Source organism: Oryctolagus cuniculus, chromosome 13 (assembly GCF_051225735.1).
Source record: "Oryctolagus cuniculus isolate XC-2025 breed Fujian yellow rabbit chromosome 13, ASM5122573v1, whole genome shotgun sequence".
NCBI lineage: Eukaryota > Metazoa > Chordata > Mammalia > Lagomorpha > Leporidae > Oryctolagus > Oryctolagus cuniculus.
Genome location: NC_142879.1, coordinates 75,903,039 through 75,916,312, shown reverse-complemented (window position 1 = coordinate 75,916,312; position 13,274 = coordinate 75,903,039). Strand labels below are relative to the sequence as shown.

General features: G+C 46.4%; 1 protein-coding gene and 1 long non-coding RNA gene across 19 annotated transcripts in view; one reads left to right on the top strand and one right to left on the bottom strand.

Annotated features, from left to right (window-relative positions):
* Positions 1 to 13,274, bottom strand: part of LOC138845009 (uncharacterized) — a 21,918-nt gene extending 8,644 nt beyond the window's left edge. For 4 of the 14 annotated variants that reach the window (XR_016219764.1, XR_016219771.1, XR_016219772.1 and 1 more), the window contains exons 1-3: positions 12,384 to 12,411; positions 7,169 to 7,252; positions 6,323 to 6,456 (exon numbers count right to left, since the gene is read on the bottom strand). This is a non-coding gene — a long non-coding RNA (uncharacterized LOC138845009). Of the gene's footprint in view, positions 1 to 3,563; positions 5,877 to 6,076; positions 6,132 to 6,322; positions 6,457 to 7,168; positions 7,253 to 11,132; positions 11,164 to 12,383; positions 12,412 to 13,160 lie in introns of those variants that run through there. The other 10 variants (XR_016219763.1, XR_016219765.1, XR_016219766.1 and 7 more) reach the window with 8 other exon arrangements.
* Positions 12,416 to 13,274, top strand: part of TAF3 (TATA-box binding protein associated factor 3) — a 216,230-nt gene continuing 215,371 nt past the window's right edge. The window contains exon 1 of one of the 5 annotated variants that reach the window (XR_011381579.2): positions 12,416 to 12,899. Coding sequence is in view for 1 of the 5 variants with exons in the window: in XM_002717345.6 (XP_002717391.5) it covers positions 12,503 to 12,899 (397 nt within the window). In the remaining 4 variants the exon portion in view is untranslated. The remainder of the gene's footprint in view (positions 12,900 to 13,274) is intronic. The other 4 variants (XM_002717345.6, XM_051821564.3, XM_089312345.1 and 1 more) reach the window with 4 other exon arrangements.

The following is a 13,274-nucleotide window of genomic DNA, read 5'->3' as shown; positions in this document are numbered from 1 at the left end:
AATTCATCTTTTTTTTTTGGGGGGGGGGGGTCCACTGTTAAAGTTTTAGTACAACGTGGGGTGAATGAAATCAGGACATCTGTTTTATTTATGACCCTTAAGTGAATATCCAGAAAGATATTGCAAGAAAAAGATCGTATGCATATAGCTTTAAACTTGGACATTCTGTGTTGGTAAAGAGCTACCTAACTTGATAGAAGAAAGTTGCAATTTTCCAGTACTATGAGTTGTAGAATGAACATCCTAGAGCAAATCTTTTTGCATTTGTATGAGTTTTTTTTTAAGACTTATTTATTTGAAAGGCACAGTGACAGACACAAAGAGTACACTTGTATTTCTGCAGACCATTTGAAGTGAAATCAATGACTCAACTACATTTTAAAATAGACACAGCCAAGGTACTCTCAAAAAGACTAGGCTTGCATCAACAGGGTATAAGGTAGACAGATTTCTTCCTACTCTTAAAACTGAAGCCTCAATAATCTGATGGGCAAAAGACAAAATTGCCTGTATTTTTTAAACTGAGTTTTTAAATTTTTCTTATTGAAACAGGAGTTTGTTGTCTATTAGAGGCATCAACTTATTTGTGTTGCTATTTAAAATTTGAGAAGTTGGCGTAATTGATCTTGGCTAACACTGTCCTATCAGTTTTTTGTACTCTACTTTTAAATACCACCTGATCATCTCTGTATAAAGGAAAGTAATATCCAATGGTGGGAAATGTAATTTTCATTAGAAAATTTGCATTTCTCTTCCATACTTCCTTCATACCTAGCCTAGGGTCTTGAGAAATAAGACTGAACAAGCACTTATTTGCATTACCAATTATACATAAGTGAAGATAAGCGTTCCATGTGTAGCACAGTGGTTGGGAGTGTAGGCTTTGAAGCAAACTTGGTTGGAATGCTAGCTCAGTCCTTATTGAAACCTTGAGTGTGTTACTTTCAGTTCTGCAATCTGTAAAATGGAGACTAAAAATAGTACTTCACAGGGTTGTTAGGAGGATGAAATGAGTTAATATTTATAAAGTGCTTGGAATTTGACACCTGGTGTGTGCTGTGTATGTTGTTAAATTTGTGATCTAGGTAAAGTGATCATCAGTTCAATATGGCATTTATTAGTGCTCTTTTATGTAGTGCCACTCTACGCTCTAAAGATAAAACACTTCCCTGAAGGAGCTCATAGTCTGGAGAAAAGATAAGCAGATGATGACAAAATGTAGTATGTGAGAGTTGGTGAGCACATAGGAAGGATACCCAACTTGACTTAGGGGGACTCTGAAGAGGCAGTCCAGCCTGGAGGAAGTGATACGTAAACTGAGACCTCAAGGACCAATGTGTGAACAGTAGAGAATAAATTACTAGAGCAAAGTGGTGGGAAGGCATTTCAGGTCACAGAGTAGAGTAAGCAAAATCCAAAGCTGATGTTCGAATGGAGATTCTGAGAACTGTTAATAGAAGGAGAAAGACAACAAAAATCTGGAAAGATTAGCTGGGAAAGATTTTGCACTGTGCCATGTGGTTTGGATACATAGAAAGGAGTCTTGAATAAGCATGAGGGCTTTTTTCCCCCTGAGTTGCAGCCTCTAGTTTTGTTAAGGGTCATAACATGCAATTACAATGACTGTTTTCTATTAGTAAGCTTTATTACATAATGTTAATAGCCATCCTATTTTCCTGAAAGCACCTAGACAGTACCTACAGTGCTAGATCTGTTCATTTTAATATTCCTGGAGTGAGTTTCCATGATTACAAATCCCATTTTCTGAAATTTGCCCTTTATGAACATTTGTTTCTGCTTTACTACAAAATGCAGCTTTCAGAAACATTCTTTTGAAAGCTCTCTAAGAAAGTTCCAACATGGGAAGCAGTCCACACAGCAGACTCATAGAATGACAAATGCCCTAAACAGCACTCTGACCTCAGAATCAGCCCCTAAGGCATTCAGATCTGACTGAAAATACCATGAGAGCATTTCAGGCATGGAAAGCCAAGACACAGTGCAAAAAATGGTTCTGAATGAAGGATCTCTATGAGTGAGACCCCAGTGGAAAGAAGGGACCATCAAAGAATGATGTGCTTTTCTCTGAAAGGAGGAGAGAACTTCCACTTTGCATATGACCCTGTCTTAAAAACCGACGGAGATTGTGGACTTAAAAGGCTTCTACAGCCTGGGCAGCTCTTGTCAGGAGCCTCAGGTGATCGCTGACGTCATAAATAAGAGTGTCAGTTGTTAACAACGGGAGTCACTGTTCACTTGCTCCCCATGTTGGACCTCTGTCCTTAATGAGGTATACTATGAGAATTAATGGTAAATCTTGTCTTCAAACTGTACTTTATACTTTGTGTGTCTGTGTGGTGCAAATAGTTGAAATCTCTACTTAGTATAGAGTTGGTCTTCTGTATATAAAGTCAATTAAAAATGAATCTTAATGGAAAATGGAATGGGAGAGGGAGTAGGAGGTGGGATGGGAGTGGGGATGGGAGAGCGGGAATGAGGGGAGGAAGAAATACTATATCCCTAAAAGCTGTACATATGAAATTTGTATTCATTAAATAAAAATCAAAAGAAAGCTCTTTAAGATTAAAAATCATGCAATCACGGAGCCCACACAATAAAAAGTAGCTCCTTGTTGGCGCTGCGTCCACTCATCCCCAGCTGTAACCCTTGTGCTAGCTCTGCTCTCTAAACTAGTGCTCAGCTTTGCCACATTACTCTGGTTCTTTTCATCCTTGACTGCGTATCATAAGGATCTGTGCCCTTGTATTGAGTCAGCTCTGCTCTCAAGAAGGAATTTCAGACTCAGATCTATGTCCTACTAAGTTGCTAGACAATTCTACTCAGTGCTCTTATGGAAAGCAACTATTCCTTTCTATTGCTCAGCCCTTGCAAAAAGTTATTTCTCCCTTGCCTCCATATTCTCACATCCAGTCAGTCCTCTTTTTAAAAATAGCAGCATGATGAGGTATAATGCACATGCCATAAGATTTACACTTTTAAAGTGTGTGATTCAGTGTGGTGGGTGTTTTTGTATATTCACAAAGTAATCTATTATATACACCGTGGCAAGGTGAATTGTTCTAAAAGGCATTTATTCACTGAGTCCTGACTACCTGCTAGGTACTGTGCTATAAACTGGGCATTTATCAGTACAGAGGAACACAGTTCCTCCTTCCCTGAAGTAGACATCAAAAAACAGAGAGCGAGTGATGAGTGTAGTTTTGGATACTCACATCAAACATATTCAATTAGAGTTCTATATGGGACATCCAGCCAGACATTAGTCATTATGTGTAGTTATGCTAGTATGACGCTCAGGGAAAATGCCAAAGTGTTGCAGCAAGCAGTCATCTGCAGATAACTAACGATTACAACCACTGGGATGAATCATGAACAGAGAACAAACAGGCAGAGGTATTGCAGGGCAAAACAAATTTGTGATATTACTGAAGCCACAGTTCTCACTTTGAGGGAAAAGCAAACGGAGACAAAAATAATGAGTAGGAAAGGAATACATACTTTTACATTTGTAACAAAGGCATCAGTGTGTACTTAAAATGCACTTTATGACTTTTTTAGAAAAGATTTATTTATTTTAAAGTCTGACTTTAAAATACATGTATTTGCTGGGTTTGTCCACTCCAAGGCCCCCCTAATGCAATGATACTCCTGCAGTAATGAAGGTCAACTCGCTCAAATCTAGGGCAGGGAAAACAGCACAAGGTGAGCCTAGAAAATCTAGTGGCACACAAGTAAGGAAGTGGTCAATGACTGATAGTGTCACAGTACAAGAATAGCACAGCTGGCTTGAAAGGGCTTCTCCTGGGCAAATCCAAGAGAATTTAAGGATGGAGAGAATCATGAGATGGTTATAAACTATAACACTTCAACACCTCCCCCCTACCAAAAAAGAGACTCTGACCAGGTAATGATACCAGAAAAGGAGGAGGAAATCTTCTTTACAGAAGAATGCCTGCTCATGAATGCAAGGGAAATGACAGAACTGGACAAATCACTTTGTAATCACCAGTGCAGGCGTTCATGTAGTAACAGATCAGAAACGGATGCCAATAAAACCACCGGGGTGGAAGGCGGGGGAGAAGCAGGTTTTTCAAATCATCTCAGAATACCACTTTACAGATTACTTTGTTAATTCAAAATAAGAAAGGGCGACTTTACAGTGGAGAGATCTGGCAGCTACCAGATCAAACGGTGTCACCAATAAGGGACAACCTGACTTTCTGATGTGTAACAGCAGCAGGTACAATTGACCTGTGTGGGAGTACTCATATTCTCACCAAACCTAATCAAGTGAGGAAACCATTAGACAAAGACTGTGAGACATTTCTCCTGACCTTTGCAAAATGTGTCATGAATACCACATAACAATAGTCATAAACAAAAATAAAACCAGAGGGCTGATCTAATTCAAAAAGGCTGAAGAGAAAGACATGGCAACTAAGTGCAATGAGTGATTCTTGATTTGGTGCTGGATTTAAAAATAAAAATAGCTATAAAATGGGGCTAGCGCTGTGACATAGTAGGTTAAGCCTCTGCCTGTGGCAGTGGCATCCCATATGGCTGCCGGTTCCAGTACTGGCTGCTCTACTCCTGATCCAGCTCCCTAATTATCCTGGGAAAGCAGTGCAAGATGGCCCAAGTGCTTGGGCCTCTGCACCCCCATCAGAGGCCTGGAGGAGGCTCCTGGCTCCCGGCTTTGGAGTAGCCCAACACCGGCCATTGCAACCATCTGGAGAGTGAACCAACAGATGAAAGACCTCTCTGTTTCTCCCTCTGTCTGTAACTTTGCCTCTCAATTAAATAAATCTTAAAAATAATGGTATAACATACATTTGGGCACAACAGCAAAACCTGCAAGTGTGCTTCCTTCTGGATATTACTATATTAATCTTAAATTTGAATGTGATCGTGGAATTACGATGTAGTGGAAGTTGTGATGTGTCATCAGATCATCCTTCAGGACTGAGGACTTGTTCCGCTGGATATTGGGAATCCTGTCAACACAGAGCCCTTAGTTGTCAACTTTCTTTGGAATTAACTCTACTAGTAATCACCTTGCCCAAGGCTGTGGCCATCTCCTGCGGCAGCAGACATCAAATACCTGATCAATGAGACCATAAAGGCCAAGTCCGCCTGCCTGACTCAAGACAATTGGCAAGGGCCATCCCGAGTTTACAGCTCTCTGGGGGTTGGCTGAGGCCTTCCTTGAATGTGATATGTGACCCATTGTCACCTTACCCCAGCTGTTTCTTTTCCTTCATTCCCCATTTCTCTCCTCTCCCCTTCTTACCTTCCCCTTCCCTCTCCTCCTCCAACATTTTCCTCCCCCAGGCCTGCTTCCTGCCCTGCCCTTCTGCTCCTCTCCTGTCCCCCCGTGGTAATCCCAAGGGCATGCCTCTGCACACTTGCCTTCTGGGGGAGTTTAGCGTGGGTCAGTTTGTTACAGAGGGGTCTGGGAGAGCAAAGACCAAGATGGGATTTCGGAGCTGGATCTCCCTCCTGGTTGGCCGCAAGGACTTCAGTGCTGGTAGCAGATGGATCACAAAGGTGCTGCTTGGCACAGGGTAGCAGTTCCTAAATGTGCAAGTTGTAAAACTTTCCCCAGTTGGTGAACTGGGGCGTTCTAACAGTGGAAACAAGCTGGTAGGATGTATCAGTGTGTAGGATATTCCAGGGCTCGCAAACAACAGAGGCAAGATGGCAGTGCTTAGGAGTGGGAAGCCAGGTGAATGCAATTACAAGTGAGGGGTGGGAAATCAGAGAGGTGGGCTTGCCTGTTCAATTATGAAGATGGTTCATAGTGCAAAGGCCTCCTGGGTGAAATAGATGAGCAGTGGACATGTGAGCTGTTCAATCTGTACAATCAAAATAATTCAGGTGACAGCTCAATAACCAGTCATGAGCCCTGGCCAATTTCTAGACTGAAACTCTTAACTGAAGGAGAAGCTAAGAGGAAGAATGTTGTAACATCAATGGATGATGACCCCACCCTTCCACCAAGGAATCCACAGCCATTAACTCAGGTAACCATCCATTATCAAAAGGCAATACTCACAATTTGGAAACTACTGAACGCAAGGAGGCTGAGTTGAAAATGAAACCAGGGCCACCTATTAGATGGAGGACATATCAGGCCAACTGATACTTGGCCCAGTGCACACTGGGTCTCTGGGTTTATAGATCCACTGAGTGGTCAATTCCATGACTCCTGAATGTTTCACCGGAATCGACATACTGGGATGTTGGCACAACCCCTACGTTGGTTCCTTGGCCTGTGGGAGTGGGAAGGCAGAGCACACACCTTTGAAAGTGTCCCTGCAGCTGGGAGCAGGGGCAGAAATTGCCATGCTTCAAGACCAAAAGTATGCTGGGGCAGTGGTCCCGTTATTTCTCCACTTCATTTGACATCTGGCTCCTGCAAGTATCAGATGCATCCTGAGGGACAAGAGTGAACGACTGTAAACTCAGGCAAGGAGTAATCTGGGTGCAGCTGCTATGCCAGATGTGGCATCTTTACCAAGATAGACAAGCCCTGTCTCAGGCACTTGCAATGTGTCCATTGCTTGGTGAAAGTGAGCTTTTCCACCCCAAATAGAAAGGAGCAGAATTAATTTAAAGTCACTTGGGACAGTTAAAAGTATACATTTTGAGGCCGGCGCCACGGCTCAATAGGCTAATCCTCCACCTAGCGGCGCTGGCACACTGGGTTCTAGTCCCGGTCGGGGCGCCAGATTCTGCCCCGGTTGCCCCTCTTCCAGGCCAGCTCTCTGCTATGGCCCGGGAGTGCAGTGGAGGATGGCCCAAGTGCTTGGGCCCTGCACCCCATGGGAGACCAGGATAAGCACCTGGCTCCTGCCTTCGGATCAGTGCGGTGTGCTGGCCACAGTGCGCTGGCCGCGGCGGCCATTGGAGGGTGAACCAAAAGCAAAGGAAGACCTTTCTCTCTGTCTCTCTTTCTCACTATCCACTCTGCCTGTCAAAAAAAAAAAGTATACATTTTGAGCTATGTTAATTCTCCCACCCTTTGTCACGTACAGTCTCATGAGATTTGGACTGGCTGAGTGACTCACAAAACATCACACAGGGCTACGTGCCGACATTATCATGCTAATCATACTGGAAGAGTACGAAGTGGTTAATACCTTACCTTAAGGGTGATGGTAAGGTACAGGTGCTCCAGAGGTCCATCATTTGTGTAAGACTTTTAGGGTCTGGGGCATGCTGGCGATTTCTGCAAAACAACAGGAAAGTACATGATTGTCCCTTGCAACTTCCACCAGGAAGAAGGAAGCACCAGGCTTCCTTAGGCTTTTCACCAGGCTTTTTAGGCTTCTTTGATTCTGGAAGCAGAATATTCCACACCTGGGAATTCTGCTGTCTGCCATAGTGATGACCTAAAAGGTCAATTCTGACTTGGGGCCCAGAGCAGGGAAGGTTTCTGCCGCAGGCTCAGGCAGTGGTACAATCCCTCCTATCTGGGCCAGGTAACCTGGTAGGCATCCAAAGTGGGAAATACTCCACATGGGAGTTTATAGCAAGCCCTAAAAGGTGGATCACAATGTGTTTCTCACCAGGGGTGTAGAGTAAAAGTCATAGCACATGAAGTGGAGGGTTATATGCTTTTAGGAAAATATGTCCTGGCCGGCGCCACGGCTCACTAGGCTAATCCTCCACCTGCGGTGCCGGCACCCGGATTCTGTCCCGGTTGCTCCTCTTCCAGTCCAGCTCTCTGCTGTGGCCTGGGAGTGCAGTGGAGGATGGCCCAAGTGCTTGGGCCCTGCACCCTAATGAGAGACCAGGAGGAAGCACCTGGCTCCTGGCTTCGGATCAGGGCGGTGGCCATTGGGGGTGAACCAATGGAAAAGAAAGACCTTTCTCTCTGTCTCTCTCTCTCACTGTCCACTCTGCCTGTCAAAAAAAAAAAAAAAAAAAAAAAAGGAAAATATGTCCTTACATGCTGCTGGGCTATGGTAAAGATCATGGGACCACCAGTAGTCATGAAACCAGAACTGCCCATCATGTGCTGGGTTCTGATGGACCTACCAAGTGAAAATGTTGAGCCTAGCAGCAGCAATCTACCATGAAACAAAAGGTACCTGCAGGATGTATCAGGAACAGGGCCCACAGGATACAAACTACACGACAAGGCAGGTTGGACCCCAGTGCCTGCATTCATGTGACACCAACTCCTGCGCTTCATATTGGGCCAACAGCTGCATGGAAGTTCCTTACGATCAGAGGGTCAGGAAAGACAGAAGCCAAGTTTATTCACAGATGTGTTGGTTCAGGCTGCAAGTCAAAAATGGACTAGGACCAAGAGGTAGCCTCACTCTGTGTGGCCCTGAAAGAGAGCAGTGAGGGGACCAATTCTCCATGGTCAGAGCTTAGCCAGCTTGCCAACCAGCACTAACTCTCTGTGATGGACTGAATTATTCCCCTCCAAAATGCCTATGTTGAAGTTGTAACCCCAGTTCTACCTCATAACATGACTGGATGTGGAGATAGGGCCTTTAAATTAGTCAATAAGGGGAAATGAGTGAGTGAATGACCTAATCCCACTGGTGTCCACATAAAAAGAGACAGCAGGGCCGGCACCGCGGCTCAATAGGCTAATCCTCCGCCTTGCGGCGCCGGCACACCGGGTTCTAGTCCCGGTCGGGGCGCCGGATTCTGTCCCGGTTGCCCCTCTTCCAGGCCAGCTCTCTGCTGTGGCCCGGGAGTGCAGTGGAGGATGGCCCAAGTGCTTGGGCCCTGCACCCCATGGGAGACCAGGATAAGCACCTGGCTTCGGATCAGTGCAGTGCACTGGCCGCAGTGCGCTGGCTGCGGCGGCCACTGGAGGGTGAATCAATGGCAAAGGAAGACCTTTCTCTCTGTCTCTCTCTCTCACTGTCCACTCTGCCTGTCAAAAAAAAAAAAAAAAAGAGAGAGAGAGAGAGAGAGAGAGAGAGACAGCAGGTTGGGGCCGGTGCTGTGGCCTAGTGGTTAAAGCTGCCACCTGTAGTGCCAGTATCCCATATGGCTGCCAGTTCAAGACCTGGCTCCTCCACCTCTGATCCAGCTCTCTGCCATGGCCTGGAAAAGCCACAGAAGATGGCTCAATTGCTTGGGCCCCTGCACCCAGGTGGGAGACCCAGAAGCTACTGGCTCTGAATTGGCCCAGCTCCACTATTGCAGCCATTTGGAGAGTGAGCTAGCAGATGGAAGATCTCTCTCTCTCTGCCTCTCTGTAACTTTGCCTTTCAAATAAATAATTTTAAGAGAGAGAGAGAGAGAGAGAGAGAGAGAGACCGACCAGGGGTTATGCACACATGTGAAGAAGGTAGTCAGATGCAAATGAATCAGAGAGGCCTTTGGAGAAACCAAACTGTTATCACCTTGATCTTGGACGTCTTCTACAATGGCATGAAAATAAATTCTGGCTAAGTATTTTGTTATGGTATCCTAGGCAAACTCTGTAGGACTCTCCAAGAACAGGTTGCTCGCAAGTGATCCTAGAAAGCTATTTGTATTGATAAGAAATGGACACATATTCTAGGTATGGATTTGTCTTTCCTGCTTACGATGTTGGATCCACTGATGTCCCATATCATACTGCATCAGTATAAGGAACCTATTTTACTACAGAGCAGGTGGGGAAGCAGGCACAATGCCATGAAATCCACTAGTCCTAAAACATGCCATATCACACAGAAGGTGTCAGCCTGGCAGAGCAACAGAAAGACCTTATTGTGGGCACAGCTAAAGCACCAGCTCACAGGCAATGAATAGCATGTGAAGCACTGGTGCATGGTATCCAGGGCTGCAATCCCCCACAATGCTGTGCGCCCTTTAAGTCAACGACCTTTCCATGAGGCTGGGTTCCCAACAGGCAGATGATACGGGGTAGAGGCCAGTTCCTCCATTTACTATTACTTTCAGTGACCCCCACCCCCGAGGAGGGGGTGTGGAATTGCTCTTTCCATACCTAAAACTGGGTTCTTCAGATGTAGGTCCAATTTCTAAAAGGGGGGACTTCTTTCATCAGGAACACATCCTGGGGTCCTGCTAAAGTATCAGCCATCCTTGGACATTTTGGCCAGGAGACAGCAGCAAAGTGGGGAGTTCCCTCACAGGCAGGAGCAGTGAACCCTGATTAACAGGAGACTGTCAGGCTACCATTACAGTGAGGAATCAAGGACTGTCCAGCACCTAGGTGCTCTGTTCTGGTACCCTCATGCCCGATTTTAATGGTCCATAGGCTAGTTCAGCGGCCACAGTCTGAAAAGGACATGAAAACTAGGGGCTCAGAACCACTGCGTAGGAGGGTCTGGGTCACTCCCCCAGAAGACGGGTGAGAAAAACATCCAATGGGCAGTCAAGGAGGAAGACGAGGAGTACCAACTGAGGCCGGGCTGCAGAAGTAGGGGTTGTAATTAGTCTCTTGATCTTCCTCTTTTGACACAGAAGAGGCCCCTCCTGAAGCATGGAGGAGCTACTTCTTGAACTGACACCAAGAAATGGATCCGAGGGAACAATGGGTGGAGCGCCTGAGAGTTGTCATGCACTGCTCAGAGCCCCCTCCCCAGGACTGAAGTCATGCCACAGTGACCTGTCAACATAGGAATATAAGGACCAGCCTCCAAGTCCCAAGTTAAGGTAACTCCCCGCCTCAGCACTCTCTATGGGACTGGCTGAGGTTTACCCTGACAGCACCTTGCAGTCCTGCCTCTGTACCCTCCCTTCCACAGAAGGTATCTAAGAAGAACTTCTAGATAAAACTTCTGCAAACTCATCTCCATCTTACAGTTGGCTTCCCTGGTTACCAAACCTGTAACATATAGTCATACATATGGTTATGAGGAATGTTCTCCTATTGGGAACACACACACACACACACACACACAAAGTATTGCAGGTTAAGTGTCATGAAGTTTGCAACTTAGTTTCAAACTTCTGAAAGAAAAAAGTGTGTGTGTATCCATACAGCCAAAGACATAATAAATATGGCAAAAAGTTAACAATGGGTCAATGAAGATGATATTGTATACCTGTATTTAAATATTTCTGTTTCAACTTTTTTGTAGATTTGAAATGTTCCAAAATGTTCTGCCCTAGAATACATCTCTCACCTGCGCCTCGCATCGCCAGTTTCCCCCACCCAATCCCCACATCCCCAGGCACAGGTGAATGAAGAAAAGGAACACCCAGAATGGGTGTGGAAACTATTTGTGAAATCCAAGGTTCCAGAGAGTTCATAAATTAAGGAACTGCTGAATATTATGAACGTGCAACAAAACGGTCAGGTAAGGCTAAAATTGACAAGTTCCCATTGATGTAAGTATCAAAAAGGTTCCTGATAGCCTTGGAGACAAAAGCGTCGGTAAACACCATAGACATCTTTCACCTAGCGTCTTGCTCCTTCTCTGCAGATTGTCATTTTGCTGATGCATCATATTTTCACATCAATTGGGTTTTCAAAAATTTTTTTAAAAACCGAGCACTATGTTCAAGGTTTTGGAATAGTCCCTATAGAAGGAATACAAAGCTACTCAGAAACTCAGTTTATTGCGCTTGCCTCATAAACGGATGTGGTAAACACACAGTGCATGCCTAACAAACTGAGTAGGTCAGCCATTCCAACCTGGCTACCCATGTGCTGTGCACAGCTTAACAGCGGGATGAGTTTTGCTTCCAAACAAATACTTTTAAATTGTGTTTCCACTATTTAAAAATCAAGATACATATCAGAACACCCTAATCTCTGGCATCTTGAAAAGATCCAACAATGTTTGCCTGAAAGTGGCAGAAGGCTTTGGAGCAGACAACGGTTCTCAGGGTACTCCACTCGTGTCGCTTACTTAAGGCCTCTGTAGGCAACTGAATACCCCATTCCCTGGACAGGTCACTGTCGCTGGCAATGTCCACCCCACCGCTCCCCACCCCCACCATGAACAGCCCACCTGGCTTTTTTTTTTTTTTTAAGCATGATTGGAAGCAGGGCTGGAGTTAGTATGAAATGAGAACTGTGGGCGTGGATTTTGATTTAAAAACTGTATGACAATATTAATTGATCCCGGCTAGTGAGTTCTTTGGAGCCCCCAGTAATTTGGCAGCCCTAGTATTAGGGGCTTTGAATGACATGCAGAAGAGCTTGGACTTCATTTAACGTATAGGGCAGCTAGCATGCCAAAAAGCACAGGCAAGACAGGATCAGATCCGCGTTTTGAGCAGCAAGTTCCTCTTCCCCAAACTTATAACTCTGTACTAATGTTAACCCTTCTACCCCTAAAACGCTAACGACTTCCTCTTCCTTCTCCCCCAGGTGAAAGCCCCCCAACCCAGGAACCCTGCCACCTGCCGCCCCAGAATACATCTCCCACCTGCGCCTCGCATCGCCAGTTTCCGGTCGACATTCAGACCCGAGAATCGATATCGAGACCCTCGCTTTGCTCCCCCTACAGGGCGGAGCTTTCTCATCGGCGCTATCGGTATTTGACTCATGCTGCCTCTCCCCGGCGGCCGTCCAGCGGGAGGCGGAGCGAGTCCAAAATGGCGGCTCTCAGGCTGGCGCGCTCCTTGCTGCTGGGGTTTTGAGGTGGTTGCCCAGGGTCTGGGGGACGCTTTCCCCGCCGCGGGGGCCCTAAAGGATGAATCGAGAACTCTGCTAAGGTCAGGCGGCGGGGCTGGAGAGAAGTGGCAGCAAGGGCTGCGGTGGCGTCCACACACCGGGATGTGCGAGAGTTACTCCAGGTCGTTGTTGAGGGTCTCGGTGGCGCAGATCTGCCAGGCGCTGGGCTGGGACTCGGTGCAGCTCAGCGCCTGCCACCTCCTCACGGACGTGCTGCAGCGCTATCTGCAGCAGCTGGGCCGGGGCTGCCATCGGTACTCTGAGCTCTGTGAGTACCGGGCTGGGTGAGGGAGGGCTGCCCCGGTAAGTCACGAGTGACACCTCAGTCTCCCCGTTCCTCTCTCCGCATCCCCGGGCTTTGCGTTCTGCACCCCGCCCCGAGATCAGCTATCGTCTAGGCTTCCAACAGCCCTGGGGTTCCACTGCCGCTGGAAACTCTAGTCATCCCCTGGTGCCTCTTTCCCATCCGCTAACTTCCCGCCACCAGCCCGGAGCCCAGTCTCCGCTCCCGGCTCCCGCACCCTCTTACCTCTCCCCTCTCTGAAAGGTGCCTCGGTATTTCTCATTGTCTCGTGTTTGCTGCGGGTACACCCATCCCCAGAATGCCCTACACCCTCTTCTGCCCAGGTCCTTTTCCTCCCTT